Source organism: Xyrauchen texanus, chromosome 43, assembly GCF_025860055.1.
Source record: "Xyrauchen texanus isolate HMW12.3.18 chromosome 43, RBS_HiC_50CHRs, whole genome shotgun sequence".
Taxonomy (NCBI): domain Eukaryota; kingdom Metazoa; phylum Chordata; class Actinopteri; order Cypriniformes; family Catostomidae; genus Xyrauchen; species Xyrauchen texanus.
In genome coordinates this window covers 23,685,954-23,713,303 of record NC_068318.1, presented here as the reverse complement: position 1 = coordinate 23,713,303, position 27,350 = coordinate 23,685,954, and the positions used below count along the sequence as shown (strand labels likewise).

The 27,350-nt window shown below is 37.8% G+C and overlaps 3 protein-coding genes and 1 pseudogene across 3 annotated transcripts; 2 read left to right on the top strand and 2 right to left on the bottom strand.

Annotated features, from left to right (window-relative positions):
• The first annotated feature begins 694 nt into the window (after positions 1-694).
• On the top strand, positions 695-9,124 carry si:dkey-18a10.3 (heat shock factor protein). The gene is made up of 12 exons (XM_052115459.1): positions 695-972; positions 2,121-2,229; positions 4,276-4,406; positions 4,579-4,694; positions 4,863-4,938; positions 5,062-5,123; positions 5,222-5,336; positions 5,540-5,628; positions 5,822-5,962; positions 7,263-7,359; positions 7,956-8,067; positions 8,328-9,124. Exons 1-12 carry the CDS (start codon positions 871-873, stop codon positions 8,492-8,494), a joined length of 1,317 nt encoding a protein of 438 aa, XP_051971419.1. The 5' UTR covers positions 695-870; the 3' UTR covers positions 8,495-9,124.
• A 308-nt stretch (positions 9,125-9,432) lies between these two features.
• il2rga (interleukin 2 receptor, gamma a) lies at positions 9,433-14,274 on the top strand. Its single transcript, XM_052116254.1, has 8 exons — positions 9,433-9,555; positions 10,425-10,515; positions 10,585-10,757; positions 10,865-11,004; positions 11,326-11,494; positions 11,732-11,831; positions 12,371-12,467; positions 12,661-14,274. Exons 1-8 carry the CDS (start codon positions 9,483-9,485, stop codon positions 12,907-12,909), a joined length of 1,092 nt encoding a protein of 363 aa, XP_051972214.1. The 5' UTR covers positions 9,433-9,482; the 3' UTR covers positions 12,910-14,274.
• Positions 14,275-15,417: 1,143 nt separating this feature from the next.
• Positions 15,418-19,052, bottom strand: LOC127635743 (ryanodine receptor 1-like; annotated as a pseudogene).
• A 1,197-nt stretch (positions 19,053-20,249) lies between these two features.
• LOC127636166 (uncharacterized) lies at positions 20,250-26,304 on the bottom strand. Its single transcript, XM_052116590.1, has 13 exons — positions 26,173-26,304; positions 25,891-25,979; positions 25,705-25,801; positions 25,192-25,475; positions 24,450-24,613; positions 24,209-24,355; positions 23,974-24,054; positions 23,784-23,886; positions 22,586-22,644; positions 22,412-22,508; positions 22,216-22,300; positions 21,953-22,097; positions 20,250-21,861 (listed from the first exon to the last, which is right to left on the bottom strand). The coding sequence occupies exons 1-13, from the start codon at positions 26,302-26,304 to the stop codon at positions 20,324-20,326; spliced, it is 3,021 nt and encodes a 1,006-aa protein (XP_051972550.1). The 3' UTR covers positions 20,250-20,323.
• Between the last annotated feature and the right edge of the window lie 1,046 nt (positions 26,305-27,350).

Genomic DNA, 27,350 nt, shown 5'->3' with positions numbered 1-27,350 from the left:
TATGTAGTGAAATATATTCAATAAATGCATTAAAAGCCACTATATTTTATCATTGGGTCACCTAACCACCTTCCATCAGTGAACTAACTGTGCTAGCAAGCTAGCTAGCTTATGTTCACTTGAGGTAATTTTTTTTAATGTTTTGTTCAAATATTTTGATTTCGTTTTCCCCCACTCTACCCTAACATTATATAGCTAATGTCTCAAGTTTAGTTTTTTAAAATTGCAATTTTTCTTCCAGAACACGGTGTTTCCAGCGCCTTCAGCAAATGCAACTTAAGCGAAAACAAAAAAAAACGTAAATGTCATTCAAAGGAAAATTTATTATTTAAATTACAGTCCACACCATCTATACCAATACAACAAATTCACATCCTTATATAACCTTCCGAAAATAATTATTTTTTTTTTGTGCCTAAATCATTTCATGATTTTTGGTTCAGTTTATTGTGTTTATTTTTTTTTGAAAAAACAAAAAAATTGACTTAAGACATTATTTTAGGAAGGTGGCGATATGTAACTGCCACGAAAGAAAAGGAAAAAACAGAGATTAGGTTATAAAAAACTGTATTTTTCTATCTAAAGTAAAGGTTGTTAAAGGTGAGTCAGACACGCAAGAAAAGTACAAGTGACACTTACGTATGCAACACGGAGCCATAGTCATGATTGGTGGATTAGGAAAAGGGGGCGTGTCGCAGCAAGAAGAAACTTTCACGTTTGCCTGAAGCTCTATTTACATCTAATAACAGCAGGCAAAATTAGAGCAAAGTGACAAATTTAAAAAGACTGCTTCACCTTCAGCCGCAGAGAAAACAGACCTCTTTCTGCAGTCACTAAACACATTTTCTACTCATACCGACCATTTCTTTAATGGGAGAGATGAAAAATAGTTATACTGTCCCAGCTTTTGTCAGCAAACTTTGGACACTTGTCGACGCTCATTCAACGAATGACCTTATTTGCTGGAGCCAAGTGAGTATTTGAACTGCTATAGTATTAACTAATTAGTATGGAGCATTTTGTTGTATTTATACAGTATTCTCTATATAGAAATGTACATAGGTGTGAAATTGGAGTTGTTTTTTTCTGTGTGCCATGTAGAGCAATGATAGTTCAGGAATAATCTTTTTCCAAGTTGGCTGCAGTTATTATTGCACAGACTTTCTGCTCAGACGGCGTTTATTGTGGTGTCCTCAGTTGACAAATTAATAAGAGTTTTTAATGCACAGCCTAGTACTGTCTGTCTGTCCCAGTTTACAAAACAGATCCACCCACGTGTACTGTGCTCGTGCAGGTGGAGGCAGCTCGCTATTGGTCCGCTGTCCGTCCAATCGCTGCTCAAGATAAAATTAGAACGTGATTAAGCTAGTTAAACTTTAGTATGGAACATCGCGCCCTGAGCTCATGTGTCATGTGACAGAATGAGATTTGTCCGAAAATAGCTTGCTTGTCATACACAAACATCCATTAAAATAATAAAATAGCTTTGTGAGACTCAACGCTTACCTGCGTAATATGCTTAGTGTTTTATCTTGTAATATTCCGTAAATATTGGAAGTCTACTGACCTTAAAAGAGCCATTTCTAGTGTTAACACGATTTGACCCTTGTTAATAAATATATTATCAAATAAAAATATATACAAATTTACAGTGTATGCACTCAAAATAATAATTATACTATTTTTAAGATTTACTCAGTTCTATTAACTAATGTCGGCATAACTAATGTCTGTCAAATTGAATTATGTTATGTTTAACTAAATTCAATTTATAAAACTTAAATTATGTAGGATGTTTTATTTATTTTTTACATTGTATTTTATTAAAGATTACTCTTAGATTTGAAGGAATTTTGTTATGAAACTGAAATGCATAAATCTTAAAATATTTTTTTTGAGTGTGGTTACCAGCATTAAACAGAAGCCTAATGAATTAAGAAGTCTAATAAACCTGCCAACAGATGCATATGTCAATTTGTGAAATTGCCTTTTAAGTACTATAAAAAATAATACAGCATTTTATGCCAGACCAAAACAGGCTGTTCTTTAGAAATATCATAACATATATTAAGTGAAGTAAGTCAAACCACAAACACATCCGCCTCTTTCCTGTCTGTTAGGATGGCTGTAGTTTTCTTGTCCAGGATGAGCTGCGGTTCAGCAAGGAAGTCCTGCCCCTCTACTTCAAACACAGCAACATGACCAGCTTCGTGCGGCAGCTGAACATGTGTAGGTATTCAGCAAATGTCAGTAAATGGACAAATTACAGGTGAAACTCGAAAAATTAGAATATCGTGCAAAAGTTCATTAATTTCAGTAATTCAACTTAAAAGGTGAAACTAATATATTATATAGACTCATTACAAGCAAAGTAAGATATTTCAAGCCTTTATTTGATATAATTTTTATGATTATGGCTTACAGCTTATGAAAACCCCAAATTCAGAATCTCAGAAAATTAGAATATTACATGAAATCAATAAAAAAAAAAAAAGGATTTTAAATACAGAAATGTCGGCCCTCTGAAAAGTATAATCATGCATATGTACTCAGCACTTGGTTTGGGCCCGTTTTGCATTAATTACTGCCTCAATGCGGCGTGGCATGGATGCTATCAGCCTGTGGCACTGCTGAGGTGTTATGGAAGACCAAGATGCTTCAATAGCGGCCTTCAGCTCTTCTGCATTGTTTGGTCTCATGTCTCTCATCTTTCTCTTGGCAATGCCCCATAGATTCTCTATGGGGTTCAGGTCAGGCAAGTTTGCTGGCCAATCAAGCACAGTAATACCATGGTCATTGAACCAGGTTTTGGTACTTTTTGCAGTGTGGGCAGGGGCCAAGTCCTGCTGGAAAATGAAGTCAGCATCTCCATAAAGCTTGTCTGCTGAAGGAAGCATGAAGTGCTCTAAAATGTCCCGGTAGACGGCTGCATTGACTCTGGACTTAATAAAGCACAGTGGACCAACACCAGCCGATGACATGGCTCCCCAAACCAACACAGACTGTGGAAACTTCACACTGGACTTCAAGCATCTTGGATTGTGTGCCTCTCCATTCTCCTCCAGACTCTGGGACCTTGGTTTCCAAATGAGATGCAAAATTTGCTCTCATCAGAAAAGAGGACTTTGGACCACTGAGCAACAGACCAGTTCTTTTTTTCTTTAGCCCAGGTAAGACGTCTGACATTTGAAGCCCATGTCCAGGACCCGTCTGTGTGTGGTGGCTCTTGATGCAGTAACTCCAGCCTCAGTCCACTCCTTGTGAAGCTTCCCCACACATTTGAATGGCCTTTTCCTGACAATCCTCTCCAGGCTACGGTCATCCCTGCTGCTTGTGCACCTTTTTCTTCCACACTTTTCCCTTCCACTTAACTTTCTATTAATGTGCTTTGATACAGCACTTTGAGAACATCCAACTTCTTTTGCAATTACCTTTTGAGGCTTTCCCTCCTTGTGGAGGGTGTCAATGATGGTTTTCTGCACAACTGTCAGGTCTTCCCCATGATTGTGAATTCAACTGAACCAGACTGAGAGACCATTTAAAGGCTCAGGAACCCTTTGCAGGTGTTTAGCTGATTAGAGTGTGACACTTTGAGCCTACAATACTGAACCTTTTCACAATATTCTAATTTTCTGAGATTCTGAATTTGGGGTTTTCATAAGCTGTAAGCCATAATCATCAAAATTATATTAAATAAAGGCTTGAAATATCTTACTTTGCTTGTAATGAGTCTATATAATATATTAGTTTCACCTTTTAAGTTGAATTACTGAAATTAATGAACTTTTGCACGATATTCTAATTTTTCGAGTTTCACCTGTATATGACATGATATGCTATCCTAGCTGAAAAAAAATCTGCTAAAACTAGCCTAAGCTCATTGGCTGGTCTTATCTTAAACCAGCTTAGACTGGCTTAAAGGAATAGTTCACCCCAAAAGTTCTCAACCCAAAAACTGTAAGATTGCTTCGGAAGACATTGATTTTACCACTTTATTTGCTTTTTGGAGCTTACAAGTATTGGCAACCATTCACTTGTATTTTGTGGACTAACACAACTGAGATATTTTTCTAAATATCTTTGTGTTCTGCTGAAGAAAGAAAGTCACACATCTGGGATGGCATGAGGTTGAGTATATGATGAGAGAATTGTAATTTTTTGGAGAACTGTTCCTTTAAGCTCTTTTTTTATTATTATTATTTAATTTAATTTATTTTTTTAAGCAGGGATAATATATGATGGTAAGCTTTCACACTCTTCCCTGTGCACCCACAGATGGCTTTCACAAGGTGGTGCATGTGGATGCTGACTTGCTCAGAGCTGGTGGGCAGGTTGATCGTGTGGAGTTTCAACATGAGAACTTCCGGAAAGCTCAACCTCATCTGTTGGGCCTCATCCGCAGGAGGGTGAAGCAGATAGGCTTTATCATGTGATGCTTGTGTAGCACTAAAACAACAGCATTATCTGCAAAACACTCAAGCACAGTTTCAATCTCTCTTTCTATCACATTGAGATGTTGCAAAGGTGTGTGTAGACATCTGTATTGAATATTTGGTCTATATGTGATGTCATAACTAGGTCTCAGTAAGCCGTGGAATAGAAGAGGGAGGGCAGGTTTCTCAGTTACTCGTTCAGGTTAGTCATGTCAGAGGCTGGCAAGACTCCTCAGATATCAAACTCATGGCTTTGTGCAGGTGAGCCTTCCTCGGTTATAAATAAACAACTGAATGCATGCAAAATGCCCTTATTTTCTACACAATCATTTGACTTAGATCACAGCTTAATAGTATTTTATCTGATCTTGATTCCCTGTTATAACTAGAGAGGGGCAAGTTTTTTATAAGTCTTATTCTTTTCCTAAGTGATAATGAGAGCTTGTGGAGAGAGCTGGACTCCTTAAGACGGCAATATCAGCAGCAGCACAAGATCATAGGCAAGGTAAATGAAAATAAACTTTACAAGCTGTAACTACTGTAGTGACAAACTAGTTTGCTCACATGCAAATGTATCTTGTTTTTTATGGTTATTACACACAATTGATATTATGCCACTTCTTTTCAGATTATAAAGTTCATCATCAACAGCGTCCAGTCAAATGGGCTCAATGGCTGCAAAAGGAGACTGTAAGGAGACAGAATACTACCATCTGTTTAACGTTACACGATTACACTTTCACTAGTCTCCTCTCTCATCATCACATTTTGTTTTTCCACCCCAACAGCCCCATGATTGACAATTCTGGGGAATTTCAGTCCGCACCAAAATATGCCCGATCATTCAATGTGAATTCCAACCTAAATGCATCCTCCCTCCAAGAGATCCCTTCTTTGCAAGAGGTGCCTGCTAAACTTTCATGTTTGGTTCACCGACACATTCACATTCACAGATGGTGGAGAAAAGATTAATGTGTTGACATTTGAATGATAAGGTTTCCTATTTAGTTACCTGATGCTATTTAGTCATATACTATAAAACCCTTTGATGTTTTCAATCATATTAAAATTGAGAGCCATAAATCAATTTTATGTTTCTGTGGCAGCTGGATGTGCCACCTGGAGATGTATACTCAAATGGAATGGTCATCTCCAACATCACCCACCTGATGGATTCTACATCTGAGCCTACCATGTAAGAAGACAAAAGTGCACCTGTGGTCATGCACCTTCTAAAAAAAGTTGTATATATATATTTATATTTAATGCCCTCTGAGGTTTGTCTGATATGTTTACTGGGTAAAGTCTGCACACAGAAAGGAACTGAGAGTACTCCTCAGGGTTTCCCAGGTTCTTGTCCTGTTTCATTTGAATTTTCTGTATTGCAGAGAGCCAGTGTCAGAAAGCCTCCCCACGCCTCTCTCCACATTCTTATCCCCTGCCTCTCCTGCTCTACCCACTGTTGAGCTGGCTTTTTCTTTGCTTGATGAACCTGCTGCCCAGGACTCTGAGGAATTACCCTTGGAGAGGTTAGAGGGCCTGCACAGATAGCAGATGTCACGTATACCATTTATTTTATATTGAGTAATTGATCCAAATAGGACAGAAGTTATGCTGTACCACTGTTAGAGGCAGTTCAGAGCGTCAGTGCCAGTATCAAGCACCTCTTTGAACACATGAGCACGGCAAAGAAAGTCTTGTCTTGATTTTAGAACTGGCACGGCCCACGTCATGATACTTAATCTATATTGTCTGCTAATCTTGGCTGACACTTCAAATGGTCAGCAGTAATGGGGCTTATTGTATTTGGCAACGCTGACGCGAGTCATGGGAATGCAACTTAAAGGACTATTTCGGGTTCAATCAAAGTTTAAGGAATAGTCCACCCAAAAAAGTTAATTCTCTCATTATTCTCTTACCCTTATGCCATCCCTTCTGCAGAAGCCAAATTAAGATTTTTAGAAGAATTTCTCTTTTGGTAAATGGGTGCCAAAATTCTGAAGCTTCAAAAATCACATAAATCAGCATAAAAGCAATCCATTTGACTCCAGTGGTTAAATCAGTGACTTCAGAAGCGATATGATAGGTGTGGGTGAGAAACAGATCACTTTAACATTCTTCTTGTGTTTTTGGTGATTTACATTTCTTCATGCATATTGCAACCTACTGGGAAGGGAGAAGAATTTCTAGGAAAAAAGGACTGAAATATTTAGGTATTTCTCACCCACACTTATCATATCACTTCAGAAGATATGGATTAAAACACTGGAGTCATATGGATTACTTTTATGTTGCCTTTACGTGCTTTTTGAGCATCAATATTTTGGCACCCATTCACTTGTATTGTATGGACCTACAGAGCTGATATATTCTTCTGAAAATCTTCATTTGAGTTCAGCAGAAGAAAGAAAGTCATACAAATCTGGCATGGCATGAGGGTGAGTAAATGATGAGAGATTTTTTTTTTTTTGGATGAACTATCCTTTGAGCTCAATCGACAGCATTCATGGCATAATGTTGATCACTGCAGAAAATAATTTTGACTTGTCCCCTTACAACAGAAGTGATTGGAGCCAATTTTCTGAGAGTTTAAAGGCAGATATGTGATGCTTATAATTTTATGAAAGCACTTAAATTAATTATTTTAAAACTGAAAAACCCCCAGCAAGATTTGGCACAAAAAAAAAAGAAAAAACAGCAAACTAAAAATAAAAAATCAGCACACAAAAACATATTCAGAATGAACAGCCCTGACAGTGTTACAACATGTGCAGTGTTGTTGTGTTTTGATTATTCTGTATAAATAGCTGAATACTTCTCTCCCAACAGAAATGATGTCTCTGATCCACTGGCTCTTATTGACTCCAGTTTAGAAGCTATCCGCTGCTGTGATTCACCCTCACCAGACCTGGAAAGTTTTAGCAAGGTCTGGCTAAGCTTTATGTTCAGTTTTTACTTATTGCCTCACAGGCTGTTTGAATGAAAGCCCTATAAATAGTCTATAAATAATAGGGTAATAGTCTATTAGATGTGAGGCCATCTATATGCTAATGTGCTCCTAAAAGACAAAATTATATTTAAGCAGATATATACACTTCTTAAATATATAGTCTTTCACTTCCAGCAAAACAGACCAACATATTAGTGGTTAATATTACCTCCCAATTCTGATCAGTAATAGTAATGTAAACTAAAGGCTGTTTGAAATAAGGACTAGCCATTCACCAGCTTCAATTATTTGTATTAATCTTTAATTTTATAATACACATAAACAGACAAGTGAAGCAACAGTTGGGCAACACACAAATTAAGTTTTGAAGCCATTTCTCAATAACCTTGTGATTTTTTATGTTAAAGTGCATGTTAAAAAAAAAACATTTGTATACTTCTGCTAAGCACATCCTTCTCTCTCTTCAAAAATCAAAATGTAGGATGTATTACAAGAGCATGCCTCTCTGTTGCTTTACAAGCATATGTTCTCACCTCAGTTTGACATGTGTTTTGGTTTCATGTTCATTGCAGCTCCTTAGTCCTCGTTGCCACATCTCTGCAGTTAAAGACTCAGAAGATACAGAAACCAAAAGAAGAAACAGAGCTCAGAATGGAGCCGACATGCTGTCTCAAACTGACACAGGTACATACTGATACGCCCACGCTCCCCTCTCATATACACACACACACTCTCATGCACCAACACACTTGAACACAAGATAACACTCAACATAATGACAGAATCTCAACAAAAAAAAAAGTCAATGATGACAGAATTTTAATTTGGGGTAAACTATTCCTTTAAATCATATACTACCACTTTGTTAACTAAAATGCACATCCACTTTAATATCTTAATATCGTCTTAAGATCTCTTCCTGTTTAATGCATTGTTTTTTGCAGTTCTAAAGCAGAAGTACATGCAGCAAGACTCAGGACTGGATCAGGAGATCTATGATGGTGGAGAATACTCTGATCTCTTACCATCCCTTATGCAGTTGGCACAGGAAGCGTCCAGTCTCTCCTTTAGTACCGCAACACTGCCCTTAGAGCTCTCATTTGTCATCTAAACCTCAGATGCATGGACTGTGGATCACTTACAATCTACCTAGTAACAGCAGAAAGTGATTCAAAGTGAGACTTTCGTAAATTAGGCAATACTGTGAAATGGTATCTGGAAAAGTCTGATCAAGAGTTGATAGGTTTCCTATTTGAAATAGGGCTGCTGGTTTAAATCTGAAGTCAGCATTTGTGTCGGAGCTGCTGAGAAATTCTTTCCTCTGATGGTTGCCAATATGACAATGGATTTGTGCATAAAGTGTGCTGCATACTGAAACCCAACTTTAAACTTCGAATGAGTAACTGTGCATCTATGATCTTCTCTTTGATTTGGCACACTGAATTCTGCAAGTGGATGAAATGCTATATTGATGCACCACAGACATAGATTAAGAATATATGTACTGTATATAGCACTAACACTTTGGAAATATTACATTTGGACATTTTTATGTTATTAAAAATGACAATACAGTTTATGACCAAGTTAATTTGCTTTATTGAAATCTATGCGGTAGTTGCCAAAAGTAATTTTGGGCATAGAACTGCTCTCTGTGTTTACATATATTTGAAAGCTGTCAAATCTGATGTGAATAAGTTGTGTTGCTGTACTCAATAATTGCACAATGTCTCAATAAAGGCCAGATTTAAATTTAGCTTCATTAGAATGTATATGCTTATTGTTTATATACAGTATATTAGTATTGCTTACTTTTGAGTTTCAATAATAAACTGGAGAGGCTTTTATGTAAAAGTGTAAAAAAAAAAAAAAAAAAGTGATAATACATTGGAGTTATAGTTTGGGCTTATGCCTCATCTTTTACATACTATAGTAGCATTCAACGATTCTTTTAATAGTTGGCCTCTCTAACAAAAAATGTGGCTTCTTGTGAACAGGAAATATGTCACATTCGTCAGCCCACAAAGTATAGATACGTGTTGGTTAAAACAGGGAAGATAGAGACACTTAAACAGTCGAGTTATGCAACTCTGTCCAAGATGATGTTAATGTTGTTCAGTCTTTTCCTTTGGAACATTCCTTCATTTGCATCACCTGAATCATCTGTGCCAGGTGAGTATCCTACCATTGTGCCATTTTCAAACAAAATGTGGTCTTTTTTGTAGCTTTCATGTAAGATTATGTTGTCCTTTAAAATACTTTTAATACTTAGCTAGTTTTTAAAAAGAATTAAGTTATTTCCTAATAACAAAACAGAGTAGGGTGTTTTGTCATTTTATGAATTTCTTTCTTTTATTGATGAGTTTTCTATGTTCTTTGATACTCCGGAAGTGACATGCTTCAGCATGTTAAGGTTAAACTGTTAACATTGTTATTAGTTAACAGTTTATAGAGGGCCTCAATGCCCTGGAGAAAGATAATTTCATATGTAAAATTACTTTATAACCCTCAGAGCATTGTAAAATTCATGGCAAACTGTTGCCTATGAGTAAGCACATTTAGTTTAGACATTTGGTTACCAACATGTCTAACCGATGTTGTGTGGCAATGATGTGCATAGGCAACATGAGTTTAGAACTGTTTCAGTTTATTTTTTCATACAAACACGGACCAAATCTGAACTCTTCGAGGTACTCTTCACTTAGACCTTCATTCAATTGAGATTTTGAAAATTCGAATCAGTAACGTTGCACAGAAAAGCTTATTTTATGAAGAAATAATCAATTTCCTGTCAAAGTGCACTGAAGGGGAATAAACTGACAAGCTCTTCCTCTACTGACAAACAACATGCTTACATGCTGAAATAGTGTGTAATCTATATATGATAGAATATTAATAGAAACAGAAATTAATTAAGGTTTCTAGAAATTTAAAGCCAATCAAAGCCAATCTTCATTTACATTTTGGATGAATGTTCCAAATAATATGTGCCTGTTGTTTGCTATATTCTTTAAGTCATTGTTTCTCTCATCTTTACCCAGAGATTAACTGCATTATCATAAATCTGGAATATGTTAATTGCACATGGGATGACAATGGAACCCAAAATTACAATTACAGTTTCAAGAGCATGTAAGTTAAACACAAACACTTGCACTTTTTAATTCATATTTCAGGACTAACACGTGTCATTTATCGTAGGTTTTCTTATAACGAAGCTCTGGAGTGTTCTATATATCACAAGATCAACAACGTCAACGTGGGCTGCATGATGCCCTACCACGAAACACAACGGTTCAATATGTTCAGCACATGGCTGTATAATGACAAGGGTAGATTGATGACAGAGCAGAAACATGATCTGAAAAATAATGGTATGTCAACTCTTGAAACCTGTCATTCATATTTTTGTATTTCAACAATAATATATGGAAAACATAAATGGCTCATGAATTAACACATTTACTGTGTCGCTAATTAGTGAAGCTTTACCCTCCGTATCACTTGTCTGTTGTGGAGAAAAAAGATGCTGAACTGTGGCTGTATTGGAATGTTACGGCACACAAAAGCATTTGCATTGAGAGCCAGGTTCGACACAGGACCAAGGACAAGGATTGGCAGGTAAAAAGGAGTTTTACGAGTTACACGGGTAGATACATTGACACCAGAAATATTTGGACACTTAAGCCACACTTGAGGCACTTAAGTTACTTGAACCTAACATTATTTTTGTGGAAGTTTACTTGTTATCTTTCTTCCATATAAATGCCACTTGGTTTGAAAATCTGTTATGTAATTCATACATTTTTAAGCATGACTAAAGTGTCCATTTACTCTTTGAGGGCCAATATTGATCTATATTGTCATCACGCATCTCACCTTAAGTTGTGTGACAAATAATAACTGAACATGTGACATAGTAAAATTCTTCTCTCTCCCTAGTCCACAAAGCCAAATACCAAGACATCCTACAGTTTACCTTTTCCTTCAAAAAAACAATACGAGTTCCAAATCAGGGCTCGAATGTCGTCATCCTGTGGAGAGTCCGTGTTTTGGAGTGATTGGAGTAAGCCTGTGTACTGGGGAACTTTAAATCCTAATACTGACACAGGTACTGCACACGCTTGATGTACACTATACCTTGTCTGTATTACAAGATCCGCTCTCAGTGCCTTATCTACCCAGTGTGCATCAATTTGATTGGATCCTGAATTTTCATGCTGATCTAGGTGGTGGACCAATACAGCAATGCTTTTCACCAGCTAAATTTAGCTGGTAGTCAGCTGACTGTTTATGATGTAAAAACGATAGCTTTGGCATTAATGGCAACTCTCTGTATTTCTCCCAGAAAGTCCAGTTACTATGTCTGTGATGGCATTGGTGCTGTATATAGTGGGTGCCACAGTATTGCTTGTCATGCTCTCCTGCTTGCTGGTCCACAGCGAGAGGTTAGTGCCTGAAACTTCTTATTCAGAGTCCCACAAATTTTAAAAAAGGTATAAAAGGAATAGTTCACCCAAAAATGAAAATTCTGATATAATTTACCCTCATGCCACTCCAAACCTGTATGTTGTTATTGAAACACAGAGACATTTTTACGCAGAGGAATCTTTACGCAGCTCTTGTCGCACATTGAAAGTTCATAGTGACTGCGGCTGTCAAGCCCCAAAAAAGACAAAACCCCTCAAAAAAACTCAAATTTAAGTGATTATTCGCTAATATTCTTGCCCTTTCCCGAAGCTTACAACTAACCCGTATTCTGTCACAAACGTGTATGACAAGAGCTGTTTAATGATTCTTTGGAAATGACTGCATCAGTGTTATATGTAAAAATAATAATTTACTGGTTTAGAATTGCATGAGGTTCAATAAATAATGACAGAATGTTCCATTTTGGTGAATTATTACTCTACCTGTCTTCCACACTAAATGTCTCCTCAAACTATGTGTGCAAGGTCAATATATAACATTTAATATTCCATTTTAGGTTAAAGATAATCCTAATTCCAGTAGTGCCAAATGCAGGCCGAAATGTAAGCAAATACCTTACGGCTCTTTTTGACAACTATGATGGCAATGTAGAGGTAAGTGACTATCTGTTTATCTATCTGTCACCTCATTACCGATAGCACCATGAATGGTTTAAATGATTTAAGTAGGCAACCATGTTTAAATCAGCACTATATAGAAAGAGAGAGACATGGCCCCAAAGTCAACACGTCAACATTTATTTATTTATTTATTTATTTTTTTTTGCATCGTTTTGTTTCCATACAGAAATGGCTTTCCATCTCCAAAGATCTGGAGAAAGGCTTCAAACCCAATTTTACAGAACGTGCCTGCCCTGTGCGTGAGTACAGAATAGTGTCTCAGTCAAGCAGTGACAGTGGAAATGTCCTCTCAATCCCAACAGACATGTCATCAGATTACCAATGCATGCAGAGCTACTCATCGGCCTCCACCATACTTGGACCTGCTGAAAACCCACAAACCCAGGCTCCATCTCAAGTGGATAATCCAGTCTAAGAGGGATTTACTATACAGCAGAAACTGCTGATCTAAAAGTCTAGGTAGGCTTAGGCAGTTAAGAGTTTGGTAATGTCCATCATTATTTGTTTCTGCTGGGGGGGGGGCTGTGAACTGATTATTACTGTGGTTCCAAATCTACATTTAAAAACCTACGTGCAACACATTATCTAAAATCAACTTACAAAATTGAACAGTCAAGGCACATTTCAAGCAAAGGAGCTATTTAATCTACGTCTTATTTGATATAATTTTGTGCTATTTGACAAATATAGTCAAATAGCACATTGGTACAATGATGAATACATTCTAAACAATGATGAAATTATTTTTACTGTTGTACAATGATGTGCTTTAAGGTCACTCACCGATTCTTGGCTCATTTGAGTTGTACTGCTCCAGACAAATCCAAGGCCAACATTTAATATGTAATGTCTTTTTTTTCTTTTCTTTTTACAAATGAACCATTTCTTCTATGCCTAAATCTTATTCCTGACTCTTGTCCCTTTCCTCTACATTCCACTCTGCATATTAAAAAATGGATTGTATTACATATATAATTTGTTTTTTACATACACTGGTGTCCAAATGTTTGGAATAATGTACAGATTTAGCTGTTTTGGAAGGAAATTTTTATTTTTATTCACCAAAGTGGCATTCAACTGATTACAAAGTATAGTCAGGACATTACTGATGAAAAACAGCACCAACTTTATATGAATAAAGTCACATTTGATCAAATCTAGGCCCCATTTCCATCAGCCATCACTCCAACACCTTATCCTTGAGTAATCAGGCTAAATTGCTAGTTTTTGAGTTGCCACAGTATGGCACAGGATGGTAGACTGGCATGTCTTAAGGTCAATATTAGGTCAAAAATTGGCAAAAACAAGAAACTTTCTCTAGAAACCGAGTAGCCTGTACAAAATCTGTACATTAATCCAAACTTTTGGCCGCCAGTGTATGTACTTGTTTTATGTGTTATGTACATCATGTCTTGGGAAAATGTTTGGATTAAAATGATAGCTTAAATTAAACAACGTGAAAGCCACTGTAGTAGCAAAATTATCCTTGGTTTGTACAGTATGCTGCTGAAATGTCTATTTGATGCATACATCTTCATCTGGGAGACATATTTTTTTGTGTTTAATCATCAGAAACAAATTGATAAAATGTTCGCTGTCAGATGTAAAAAATAACATACAGCAGATGTTTCTGGGACATTTAGGATTTTATCATATTTTTTATCTGATTTTAATCTGTATTTTGTTTTTATTATATATATCTTTATTAGATGATTGTATAAAAAAATGACGCTTTATATATATATAGAATGTAGAATGTGATGCATTCATGGTTATTTAATAAAACATAAAAAACAATTGTCGGCTGAAGTTTGTCTTAATCACAAGTTTGACAGAGCAGATTATTAGGAAGCTTCCCAAAAATTACTATTATTAAATACCACTCATAGTGAATAGACTATTTTTTCACAACGAGCCACGTGATAAGATGTGCGGATTGACTGTCTCAGAAGAGGAGGCAACTGAGACTTGTCCTCCGCCACCCGGATTGAGGTGAGCAACCGCACCACCACAAGGACCTACTAAGTAGTGGGAATTGGGCATGCCAAATTGGGAGAAAAGGGGATAAATAGTTGGGGATAAATAGACTAAAAGTTTAGTTCCTGTTCCCTCATGTGATCTTGTCATGTGTTTCCCTGTTCATGTGAATTGTTTTCAATGGTTGATTACTTTGAGGTTAGTCCTGGCTTTTCATTGGTTTAAGTTTATTTAGTCATGTTATCTTGTTTATAGTTTAGTCTTGTGATTGGTTGTCTTAATTACTTATTAACCCTTTCCTTGTATTTAAGCCCTCATGTTTGCCCTTGTCTTTAATCAGATATTGTTTATGTAATGTTGTTTGTTCCATGTTCAAGTCTAGTCAAGTCATGTTTACGTTTATGTTTTGTTTTCATAGTTTAACCAAGTCATGTCAAGTTTAATTTAGTAGAGTCAGGGTTTCTGGATTTCACGATTCTTAATAAACTGCACTTGGGTTCTACACTTCAAGTCATCGTCTCTTTGTTAAGCATTGTAACATAATGCCACCTACTTCTGACTAGCAATAGCAGTGATGAAAACTAAAGGCTATTTAAAAAATGACAAGCCCTTCAATATTTCTCACCCCAACTTCCTGTTTCAATGGTAAATATGCCAGGACAGAAATAAAAACTGCACTCATCAAATTATTTCATGGCGTTTATAACAAATATCTAACTAAACAGACAGATAAAACAGCTTCATGACACTGAAACTAAAATAAGACTGAAAAACATTATTTCAAATGTTTAAATGTTTAAATACTTCCGTAAAGAACATTCTTCACTTCAGAAGAACTCTGCTGTTAAAGACTCAGATACAGAAACCGACAGGAAACACATAGTTCGGAATGGAACCGCCACAAAACCTCAAACTGACAAAGGCGGGGGATCATTAAAGCACAAGCTTATACTGGCTGAAACCCAGGGTCCCACAACTCCCATGGGGGCTCCATTCGCAGCATCCGCCACTCTAATTTCACCCAAAAACTTTCACGGATGCAGTGCATCTAAAAATGTTCAGCAGGGGATTCTGATATAAACAGAGAGATGGTGCACAACAGTTAAAACATCTGTGTAGCACATGTTCATAGAGTAACATTTCACCTCCCCACCCCCCGTGGATGACTGGCAGGGGGCCTTGTGGGACAGTGAGCCAATGGGCCCTGAGGTACCTTAATAAGTACCTAGCCACAAACTATATACCCACACTCCCCAGTCATTTCCTCATGCTCATACACCAGCACACTTGAACAAAACATAATGCTCAACATAATTATAAAACAAAACAAACAATGACAATCTCAAAACAAAAACAATTTCATTTTAGAGTGAACCATCACTTTATAATGCACACTGCCACTTTGTTTACCAAAATGCACATGTACTTGTTCATTAATGCATGTTGTGTGTGCAGTTCTAAAATGGAAGTCTGTGCAGCAATACATAACGTCATCACTGAAAACAATGAAAATACCAACCCTGGAGTCTTGAATTCGAATCCAGGGTGTGATGAGTGACTCCAGCCAGGTCTCCTAAGGAAACAAATATATCTTTCGTTCTGTTTTAGTTTTAGGTTTCTGACACTTTTTACAAATTAGACTGCCTCTCAGCATTTACGGTGTGTTTATTACCAATCTGTCCCACTGGTCCTGGATGTCATCATCCTCTGGTTGCTCAGTCATGTAAAGACCATCAAACTCCAGCTTCCTCACCATTTTCTTTTCTCTCTTAAAGATGACCAGTACAATCTAACAGACCAGAGCAGGATTACTTATTCATAGCCAATAAGAAAAATGCAATTTTTGGAATGCTCAATTCCCAATGAGCTTTTTTCCTCATGGTGGTGTAGTGACTAGCCTTAATCCGGGTGGCAGAGGACGAATCCCAGCTCTGCATCTGAGACCATCAACCCGCACGTCTTATCACATGGCTTGTTAAGCGCATTGCTACGGAGATATAGTGCATGTGGAGGCTTCACGCCATCCACCGCGGCATCCACACTCAATTCACCATGAGCCCCACTGAGAACTAACCACATTTTAAGGACCATGAGGAGGTTACTCCATGTGACTCTACCCTCCCTAGCAACCAGGAAACCTAGCTGGAGTCACTCAGCATGCCCTGGGATTCGAACTAGCGAACTCCAGAGGTGGTAGCCAGCGTCTTTACCACTGAGCACCAGGCCCCTTGAAAAATGCCATTCTTAAACACAGTCAAGTTCTGAATGGAAGAAAAAGCAACTTGAACCAAGGAAACATTCAGGCACTGAATAGCAAATGGTATAAATCAAGTAGTTAAAACCTTGAGACAGTTGTATCCAATAATGGTAATAAATGCAATGATGGTGAGGAGAATGGCTAGGCAAGACAGAGTGGCCTGCATGTAACCGGTACTCTCTTCCAGGCATGGCCGTAACTACCATTTTTTTCTTGAAGTGTCGTTTCATTGGGAAGTGAAAATAGCCGAAAGTAGTCGACTGTAGCAGAGTGTTTCCTAAACCAATTAAAGAACGCAACGCAGTGTCTCGCACAGCTCATATAAACTCTCACATAAACTTCAAATTGAACTTCAAATTTAAGTTTATGTGAGCTGTGCGAGACACTGCGTTGCGTTATCCCAAAAGAGTCCTGCAAAGGTGGGATGCTTCTGGCCACAGAAGAAAAGTTACTTGTTTTGATAAAAGGTGAGACTGAATTACTGAAAGCTAAAGGTATTCTTTATTATTTTATGTATTGTATGTATACATTGCAGTACAGGTGTTGTATCAACAGTTGAGTCAACTGAACTGATAATGGAAATATTTTTCTATCAATTACAGTTAGTGGTGAGAACCCAAGTCCATTTCAGAGGTTGCATACTCACTAATATAGTATATTATATAATATAATGTAGTGTACACTACAAATGGATCTCCACCATTTCAGAGGTTGCACAAGAAGCCACAACTACCTATAGGTTATATTTCAACAGTTCACACCCAGATACAGGAAAACACACACACACACACACACACACACACACACACACACGGTGCACAGTTTGCACATGTTGTTATTGAAAATAAATATGTTGTCAGCCAAACGTATTTATCAAGTGTTTATTTGGGGGGGATAAACGGGACCTTCCTCCTCATCATCACCTCCATCTTCTCCACAACAGCCCTCTACCTCCTCCCCAGAGTTTTCAAACAACCCAGAGCCTTCAAACTCTTCAACATCATATAAAGAAGCCAGAGCCTGAATAAACAGTCTACAGAGACACGTAAAAAAAGTAATTATTATGAGTATTTATGTAATAACTTAAGCAAACAGCAAAGTTATTGTGAGGGCACTAAGTCATTACTCCAAAAAGAATGTTATTAGTCCAAAAAGAAGTTATAGTTAAAGAATATTTAAACACAGAACATTTGAGTTGTCCAGACATCAAAATAAACAGATAAACATCCACATAAAAATGGAAAACAGACTGTCAATGAAAAATAATTTTACTGACCTTGTGGAAGAGTAGAATAAAATGATGAACAGAGCCAGAAAACAAAGGTTGTAAAAGTTACAGTACAAACCGTTCTGAAGATGAACAACTGGTCCAAGAATAAGTAGAAAATTAACTTTTTCTCCTACCATGAGTTTATTTCTTTGCACATTCAGCTCGTTCAGATGTTCTTGGCCCCTTCAACTAAACCACCTCCTAAAAGTGTTTGCCAGATAAGCAAGAAGAAACCTTTACACACAATAGATTAAATTAAGGATGCCCATAAGGATGGTCCAGAAGAAGGTAGCGAGGCCTACAACGATTTTCTTGATGGTCATCTTCATGAGTTGACGGTACTACCGGTGAATACAGCGAAAGTGAACATGCCCAGGAAATTCATAATGCTTTTGATGAAATCAGCAAAGACAGAGCTTGATCAAGGTTGGCCCTCCTCTCCATCACCGTCTCCTCCATCTCCTTCTTCAGGTTCTTCCTCATCATCCTCTTCTTTTTCTTCATCTTCCTGCTCTGAAATTTGTGACGCTATATTCATTTCAAAAATTGTGTCCTCGCAAGAAGTTGACAAAAATCTCCATCTTCTCTGACTCGCCACCCTTGTTGACCACATCAAATATGAACTGCCGCTTGGACTCTTTGACCTGAGGTATCTCCCACTTACGGTTCACTTCACTGATCTCAAATTCGATCCTCTCAATATTCCTGCTGGCATCCATGATCTCAGTTCGAACCAAGAATGAACGGAAATAGTTAAGAACGTTTTTAGCCTGTTCAAGGAAGTTCTGCAACCTGGTATCATGAGGGACGTGTTCAGAGAGGTTGGTGAGCAGAACGGCAATGTTAAACCCAATATCTTTGGCGGACTCCTGAAGCGGCTAGCAAACTCCTCGTAATTAATCATCTCGTTCTCCTCTGCCTCTGAACAGGACAACAAAAAACAAATCTCTGAATGGGTGTACTGTTTCTGACTGTCCATGGCTTTCTGGAAGTCCTTCTTGGATTTCAAACCTCTGGGGTCAGTCACATAGTCACGGAATGCATCAGAATGCATAATGACATTTACAACATTACCTGTGAAACACAGAACAATAAATCAATTACATCAATTAGATATGGATATAATATATTTACTTTTCTAGTTTAATAAGAATTATCAGTGTAACAGTTTGAATGGACAGATGAATTTAAAAAATAACACAAATTTCATAAATTAATTGTATTTGCCATGTCCCCCTTTAGCTTTAATGACAGTATATACTCAATCCGGCATGGACTTCCAAGTTTGTACAGAACCTGATGATCCATTGTACCCCAGCATGATTTGAAAAAGTTCCAAAGAGCAGTTTGTGTGGTTTAACGGAAGCAAGGTAATCTGACCTTTTGTATGACAGAGTTAACATGGTCAATGTAAAAGAAAAGTGACTTATTGCAGAATCTTAAACATTTCGTAATTATTCTGAGGGAAAGTACCAAAGCATAACTCACTGTTCTTAAGAACTGTATTTCCTCCTCTCCATCCCCCGTTTCTGCCATCGTGCAGGAGATCTACTTTTATAGAGGTGAGATTTGGTCCCTGCTCTCTCCTTCACCACAGGGTTCCCAGCTTGCTTTTTTTTTTTTTGCAAGATGATGCCACCCTTCCCCCCAGCCAGGGCAAGGAACGTGCACATGCCACTGACAGGGAAATGTCCTAACAAGGGCGGTCTCATTAAACATAAATAAACTAATTAAATATCGAGATTAAAGTCATTATAATGTGAGATTAAACTCATTAAATTTCGAGAAAAAAGTCTAAATACAATCTTGAGAATAAACTCATTAAATATCGAGAATAAAGTCGTTGTGTTTCGAGAAAAAACTCATTAAGTTTAATCTCGCATTATAATGACTTTAATCTCGAGATGGCTTTATTTTGTTATTATTGCTTGGCCCTAATCCTCTTCCGTAAATATGCCACAGATTCTGTCAGGCCAGCTTGACTTAAATTTACCTTGAAATGTTTAACATTCCTTTAAAACGTTTCCCAAACAAACTCTAGTGTGGATATAAACCAATTTTAGCTCCTAAACTTGCAAAGATCTTTACAGCCATTGTGTCATCATAGATGTTTAATAGTTTTAATCCAAGAAAACAAAAGAATAAGTGAACTATTAAAACAGATTTTATTAAGAACAAAGAAAAACTTTGTAAGAGACATCTTACAACCAAAAAACCAACAACATTAAAACATTTGTTCCACAAATAATAATCATATGATTATACAATCTAGATTCTGATCCAAGTGATATTAAGGCAATAAACTAATTTCAAGAACTAGAAAGTTTAAAGGGACAACGGGTTCCAAGCAGACATGCGGACCTCATGTGAGGGCCAGTGGGGAGTGTCCCTGTAGCATTTCCTTAAGGTCGGATGTCTGAAATGAAAGACTGGAGGGGAGAGATCACAAGGCAAGCTGTTATTTGTGTCATCTTCAGAAAAGCCAAGTGTAAGAGATGCAAAAGCTGGAAACTCAAATCGAGGACTGGCATCCAGCAATGAGGAGGTATCCATTTCTTTTGTCTGCAGAGAGACATTATTCATTTTAAAGTCTTCGACTGAACCAGTGTCCTCAAAGGGATTAAACTGCACCATATGTTGGAAGAATGTTGGAGATTCAAGATCAGGTAATACAATTTGATGTCCCACAGAAGGATGAAAAACACTAGAATCCAGATGTTCTTGCTTTTGATCACAAAAGCACTTCTCATCCAACCGTTTATGGAGATCTCCCTCAACATCCAGATGCTCTGATTGCTTACAAAGTCTGTCCATCTTAGACACTTGGTCATGATTTCTCTCAGAGCTTACTGGGAAGAAATCCACATTCTCATGATTTATTGGTGGAGCTTTGGGGGAATTCTGTGACCAATGAATCTTGCAGACTTCTTGATGATGCAAATCACTAATTGGTTCTTGATCAACAGACTCCACACCTGAATCTGGGCTAGCGACACACATTCCTATGAAAGCTGGATTTGTTGGTGGAGATCTTTCAGGGCTGTGCTCTGGTGGTCTCTCTGATACTCCTTCATGACTGATTGATCGGCCGAATCGAGGCGTACCCTGCCGTCGAAGATGTGAAGTCCCCCTCTGAAGGCCTTCCTGGGGTTTCTCCCTTAACAGAGGTGCTGCCCGTGATGGCCGGAGAAGCAAGGCAAAAGCAGAAAAGCCTCTAAGTCGCTCAGCCATGGACAAACGCTGATGAGGTCTTTTGAAACCAAGTGTTGAATCTGCCATTTTGTCTTGTTTATAGTTCTTTAGCACTTGAATGTTTCCTTTTGTCTCTTGCCCTTCCATTTCTTTGCTACACACCTTCTGCTTCTCCATGGTGACGCTTTCATTTTCCTGCTTATTTGAAACAGTTAAACTTTCAAACATTGGCCAGACATTGTTATCCATTTCAGGTTGCCCTTTACCAACTTCTTTATCCAGTTCAGGCCCCTCATCACAACACAACTCCAGCATCACCTCAGGCAAGCTTATGGATCTACGAGGACGGGATCGGTTCTTAGAGCTCTTCTTCATTTCTATGGATTCTTTAAGTGGCTGTTCTTCCTTCTTCATATCTACCTCATATAGCTTTCCCATAGTAACATTAACCTCCTTGCTCTCATTTTGAGTGACTATTACTTCACATTTTCGTAGCTCTTCAAAGTTCTCATCTTCAAGTATGGTCCAGCATTCATCTGCACAGGGTTCCTCAATGTCCTGTCTTTGAATTTGAGAAGCTTCAGGTTCCATGTTTAAATAGTCATTTGGGATTTCAGCAAAACTGCAGTTAAGAAGATCTGGGTCATCTTCCACTTCATTCCCAACAACAACTGCAAGACAAAAGGACAATTCCATTAAAATCAAATCAAAGGATGAGCATGACATCATAAGTGGATAATATTCATACAGACAGATCCAAACCTCCTAGTCCATCAGTGAGAATAAATGGCATCTTTAGAGATACATCAGCATTTGCCAGTGCAGAATTTGCACTCTTACAGTCAGACTGTAAGCTGCAATTTTCCAAACAGATTTCAGGGTCTTTGTTTGCTGGTGTCATTGATGTCTAAAAATATGAAACAAAATAAGGAGAGTGAAAAATAGATCTAGATAAAATGAGTGGGGGAAAAAACACATTGGCTGAAAGTGAGGGCAATCTCACAAACTGTTCAGGAAGAACACACATTGCTGCTGTATTTGCCACTGGATACACTGAAAAATCTGAGAGATCTTTTTCTCTGATGAACCTTTTCTTCTGGTATTGAAGGCCTGAAAACCCAAAACACAGATAAGCCTGATTGCTACAATACTTTTTGCAAATCAGGATTTAAACTTAATAGTTTGGAAGATCTAACAAAGTGTAGAATGCAGTGGATATACCGAAGTGACTTCCTGTGGTTTCTCTTCTTGGAAGTGGTGGGAATTGGATCTTCCTTGATACTCTTTTCTTCCGGTTGACTATGACTGCTTGTGGACTCTGATTATAAGCATTCATAATGATTTTGTGCAACTTTTCAGTTGCATTAAACAATGTTCAACAAGAAAGTTGCTCACCTTCTGTTGGATGGATGATGGAAGACTGTGTGTCCTCTCTTAAATCATGCAAAGAAGGCCTAAACAATAACAAATACACATACAGTACAAGCACAGAAACATCCAGGACACTGAACGAGGACAAGGAACAGGTATTGCACATAGGACATGTCGATGCGGTGCAGGTGGCAGTCCAAAGTTGGGAATCTAGTCACCATACACAAAATTTATGAAGGTTTTTGTAGTTCTTCAATAATGAAGGAATGGATGTTAATGAGTTTGCAGGTTAGTGTTTGAAACTGGTGTAACTGTGCAAACTGAATGATTAGAAATAGCGGCTTGTATTGTGCAATTATTGTGTATGTAGCCTTGATTACAAAAAGACCTGTAACTGAAAATACATTTTGTAGGCTATACACCCATCAGCCACAACATTAAAACCACCTGCCTAATATTGTGAAGGTCCCCCTTGTGCCACCAAAACAGCACCAACCCACATCTCAGTATAGCATTCTGAGATGATATTCTTCTCACCACGATTGTACAGAGCGGTTATCCGAGTTACCATTCGACCTTGTCTGGTCATTCTCTGTTGACCTCTCTCATCAATAAGGCATTTCCATTTGCAGAAATGCTATACGTTCTTTGGATGTTCTATGTTTTTGGCACCATTCTGAGTAAATTCTAGAGACAGTTGTGCATGAAAACCCCAGGAGATCAACAGTTACAGAAATACTCAAACCAGCCCATCTGGCACCAACAATCATCCATGCGATTATCTAATCAGCCAATCTTGTAGCAGCAGTGCATACATCATGTAGTTATGGGTCAGAAGCTTCAGATAATGTTCACATCAACCATCACAATGGGGGGAAAAAATGTGATCTCAGTGATTTGGACTGTCGCATTAATTTTTGGTGGCAGATGGGCTGGTTTGAGTATTTCTGTAACTGCTGATCTCCTGGGATTTTCATGCACAACAGTCTCAAGAATTTACAGAGGGCGAGCAGCAGAATGCATACATTCAAAGAATATAATTTAGAACATGCCATGTCATTTACCAGACAAGTCCAGTGTGCAACCCTCTTAAGATGCCAGACAACAATGAAAATACTAATGTAGTTGCTTATCAGACAAGAATGTAACCACATATTCAGGAATAGGTGGACCAAATGAAAAATGTAAGACTCAATAATTGAAAACCATTATAACCATGCACCTTTTCTTGGCAGATCCTTGAAGTTCAGGAACAGTCTCCCCCGTGGCTTTGCGCTTGACTGTAACTGGTGATTGAGAAGTGGGGCTTTTTGAGAGTGGAGAGTCTGTGGACCGTCAAAAATGTATTCTTAAATTAATTATGAGACATTAACTAATAGGATAACTTTCTGTGCAACACTCTTGTGGCTCACCTGACGTGACATCTAAGGCTATAAGTGGTCCAGTGGGAGTACGACATGGCTTCAGTTTGGAAAAAGCATCAAAAAATATCTCTGAAACAATATTTTGAGCACATAAAGTGAATAATAAATCAAAACCAAAACAAAACACCAGTGAAAAATTTACAAAAAATAAATAACTTGCCCACCTAAATGTTGAATGATGGTTACAGTCCTATGGAACAAAAATAACAACACCAAATCTCACCACCTACACTTCGCCGCCGTTGCCGCTTAAGACTTCTGTATGCACTGAGTTCTGTCCGCTTTCTGAAAATAGCACCACCTGTAGGAGAAGGTGTCTCTGTCTTCCCTGTTACTTTTGATGCCTCCAGTACACATAATGGGACAACACCTTGTGAACAAAGTTCACGCACAAGTTAAACAAAATGGAGAAAATGTGATAACACTGTCAATCTAGAGCTCCAAAAAATCTGATTCATCTTTACCAATACGATCTGCATAAAGAATGAGGGACTTGATGACGGCGGCCTGCTGGTCCAAATGTTTCTCAGTATCTATTGTCAGCTTGGAGGGTTGGGTGGAACACTGAATTAGATTAGGAACGATCACGACTGCCAGACTGCTCACATCCATTCTGTTCTCACTGCATCTGATCACAGATTTTAACATCAAAAAGACTAAATCTTTACTGACCACAACCAATGAAACACATCTTAATAACTTATCCAATAACCATAATCGTACGCCCTTCACTACAAAGGCAAGATCACCTTTAGTTTTGTTTGTTAATCTGGATCTTGAAACAGCCAACAGTTAATGACAAAAAGATCTAAGGGTCTAACTGCTTCCTAAGATCTTACATTTCTGCTAAATATTCTGGAGCCAATTAATAAATTCTTAAAATGACCAAAAATGAATTGGTAACCAATGCAAAGGAACTAAAACTGGAGTAATACAATTTAAAGCCATTTAAACCCTTTTAGTGTCAAGATTCTAGCTGCAGAATTTACACTGACTGTAGCTGTGCTAAAGTGCATTGATTTAAAGTTGAAAACAAGGCATTAATCATCTAGGCAAGACTAAACAAGTGTGTATTGTCTGCAAGTAGTACTTACATTTGCACAGTGTAAACTTCATTTTCACAAAATTTTGAAAAATGTACATTGTAACTACTAAAATTGCATGCAGCAAGGTAAATATTATTTTCATAGCAATCAAAACTTAAACCTCTCTGCAGCCTGACGTAGAAAGGTGCAGAGGTATCGGAGTGTGAGAGCATTGGATGAAGGAAACAGAGCGGTTATGAGCAGAGTTGTTCTGTTTCTTGCTCCCTCCTGGTCATGTGACATCTCAAGTCCCTGGGCTTGAATCAGAGGGTTCTGAAGGTCTGTAGGGATCAGGGGAGACGGCAGCTCACGCAGGAACTGTTTGATGAGGGAGGCCACGTCACAGGGCTGCAGGTGGGCTGTGTAAGGGGAATCGAAGACTGGCTTTCCCTGCTCCAGATCTGCCTAAGAAATGCAAGTATTTTTGTTCTGATCTAGTTTCATTTCAAAGAGAGCCATTCACATTAGAAGAACAAGTCAAAACATGCACCTTAAATGGAAAGACATGACTCTGAAAGTCATGCATAATAATACCAAAATATAACAGTCCAACATGCAAACCCATGGATGAATATGCATACTTGAGTGGAAGCAGGCTTGCAACTGTGACAAATGACTTAATTGTGGAACTTACCCTTAATGCACGGATGCGACTCAGGGATCCAGTCTTCCTGAATAGGCCCTCTGTATTCAGGTGTTGTAACAGATACTCACATGCCTCCACCAAGAACCTAAAAACAAGCACGCCCGATGCTCTCAATCGGTGATTTTGTATCTTAAGTCATTTTTAACATGTAAAGGGTTGTATATGTTTACATACTGAGGTACTGTACCGCCCATGTCAGACAGTTGATGCTGAGGGAGCAAGTGAAGGTTACGTCCAAAAGCAAAGCGTCGTGAAACACTGTCCTGAGGAGGATATTTAAGGTATTACTTATATGTCAATTACAATATTACATTTTCTCATCTTGTCATGTCTGAAAAACACGGTAATTCCCTCGATATTTGAGCGAGGAGAATGCCATCACACACTTTCAGCCGCGTTAAGTACTGACCGCTTGAGTTTCAGTCGAATTAATATCAGTTTAAATGCACTTTTTACCTGATTTAAAGTTTGTTCATAGTTCGAGTCTCCAATCAGAAAGTTCTTCCAGTTTTTCACGCGGATGCCGACTGCTTTCAGCGCGTGAATGATCGCCACCACGCGCAAACGCTCCTCTGATAAACCTGCCATGACCGTCGCTGAAGCCGAAAACAGTCTAAATTTAAATTCACACAGGTTGACTTGTCTGTATCACTTCGCTAGCACAATAAAGTCATGAAAACGGTCAATTTGGCTAATTGGTTTAACAGAGGATGTTTTCGTCTGAACCGCGTGAAATGAATGGTGACAGGTTGTTTCCGCTCCCTTGCCCGTATGCAAATGATTAAGTATACCTTATGCAAATAAGCTTGTGTAGGAGAATAAATTAGATGATTACATTTTTACGTTAATATTAGTTTCATAGTCACAAAAAGTATATACATGGAGAGCAGGACTGATTCAGTGAACTGCAAAAAAAATAAATAAAACGTGGTTAAAATGAAAAAATATTCACAGCATATAAAATATACATTGTTCCCCACTCATATACGTGTAACAATTTAAGCTTACATATTTTTCATAAATAATAATAATAAAAACAAAATATCATGGGCACTTTTGAATTATAGTTGAATTACCCCACCTATAATTATTTACCTGTGACAAATAACAGTATAATATAAGTTAATTAAAAATTGTAAAATTTCTTTTCATTTTTGTAGACTTTTTACTACAAATATAACTTTTCCAATGTAAACACTGGCCTGTTAAACAGATGTGTCCAGTGTTTAGGACTGTGCAAAAAGGAATTTGTAGTCTGTATATCAAGTGTGCAAAGGTTTTAGGCACTTGTGAAAAATGTTGCATAGTGAGGATGTCTTCAAAAATAATGCCATAAATAGTTTTCATTTATCACTTAACATCATACAAAGTCCAGTAAACATTAAAAAGCTAAATCAATATTCGGTATGACCACCTGTGCCTTTAAAACAGCCACAAATCTCCTAGGTACACCTGGACACAGTTTTTCTTAGTTGTTGGCAGATAGAATGTTCCAAACTTCTTGGAGAATTCACCACAGTTCTTTTATCTATTTAGGCTGTCTCTTTATGTTATCCCAGACTGACATGATGTTCAGTGGGGGGCTCTGTGGGGGCCATGACATCTGTTGCAGAGCTCCCTGTTCTTCTATTCTA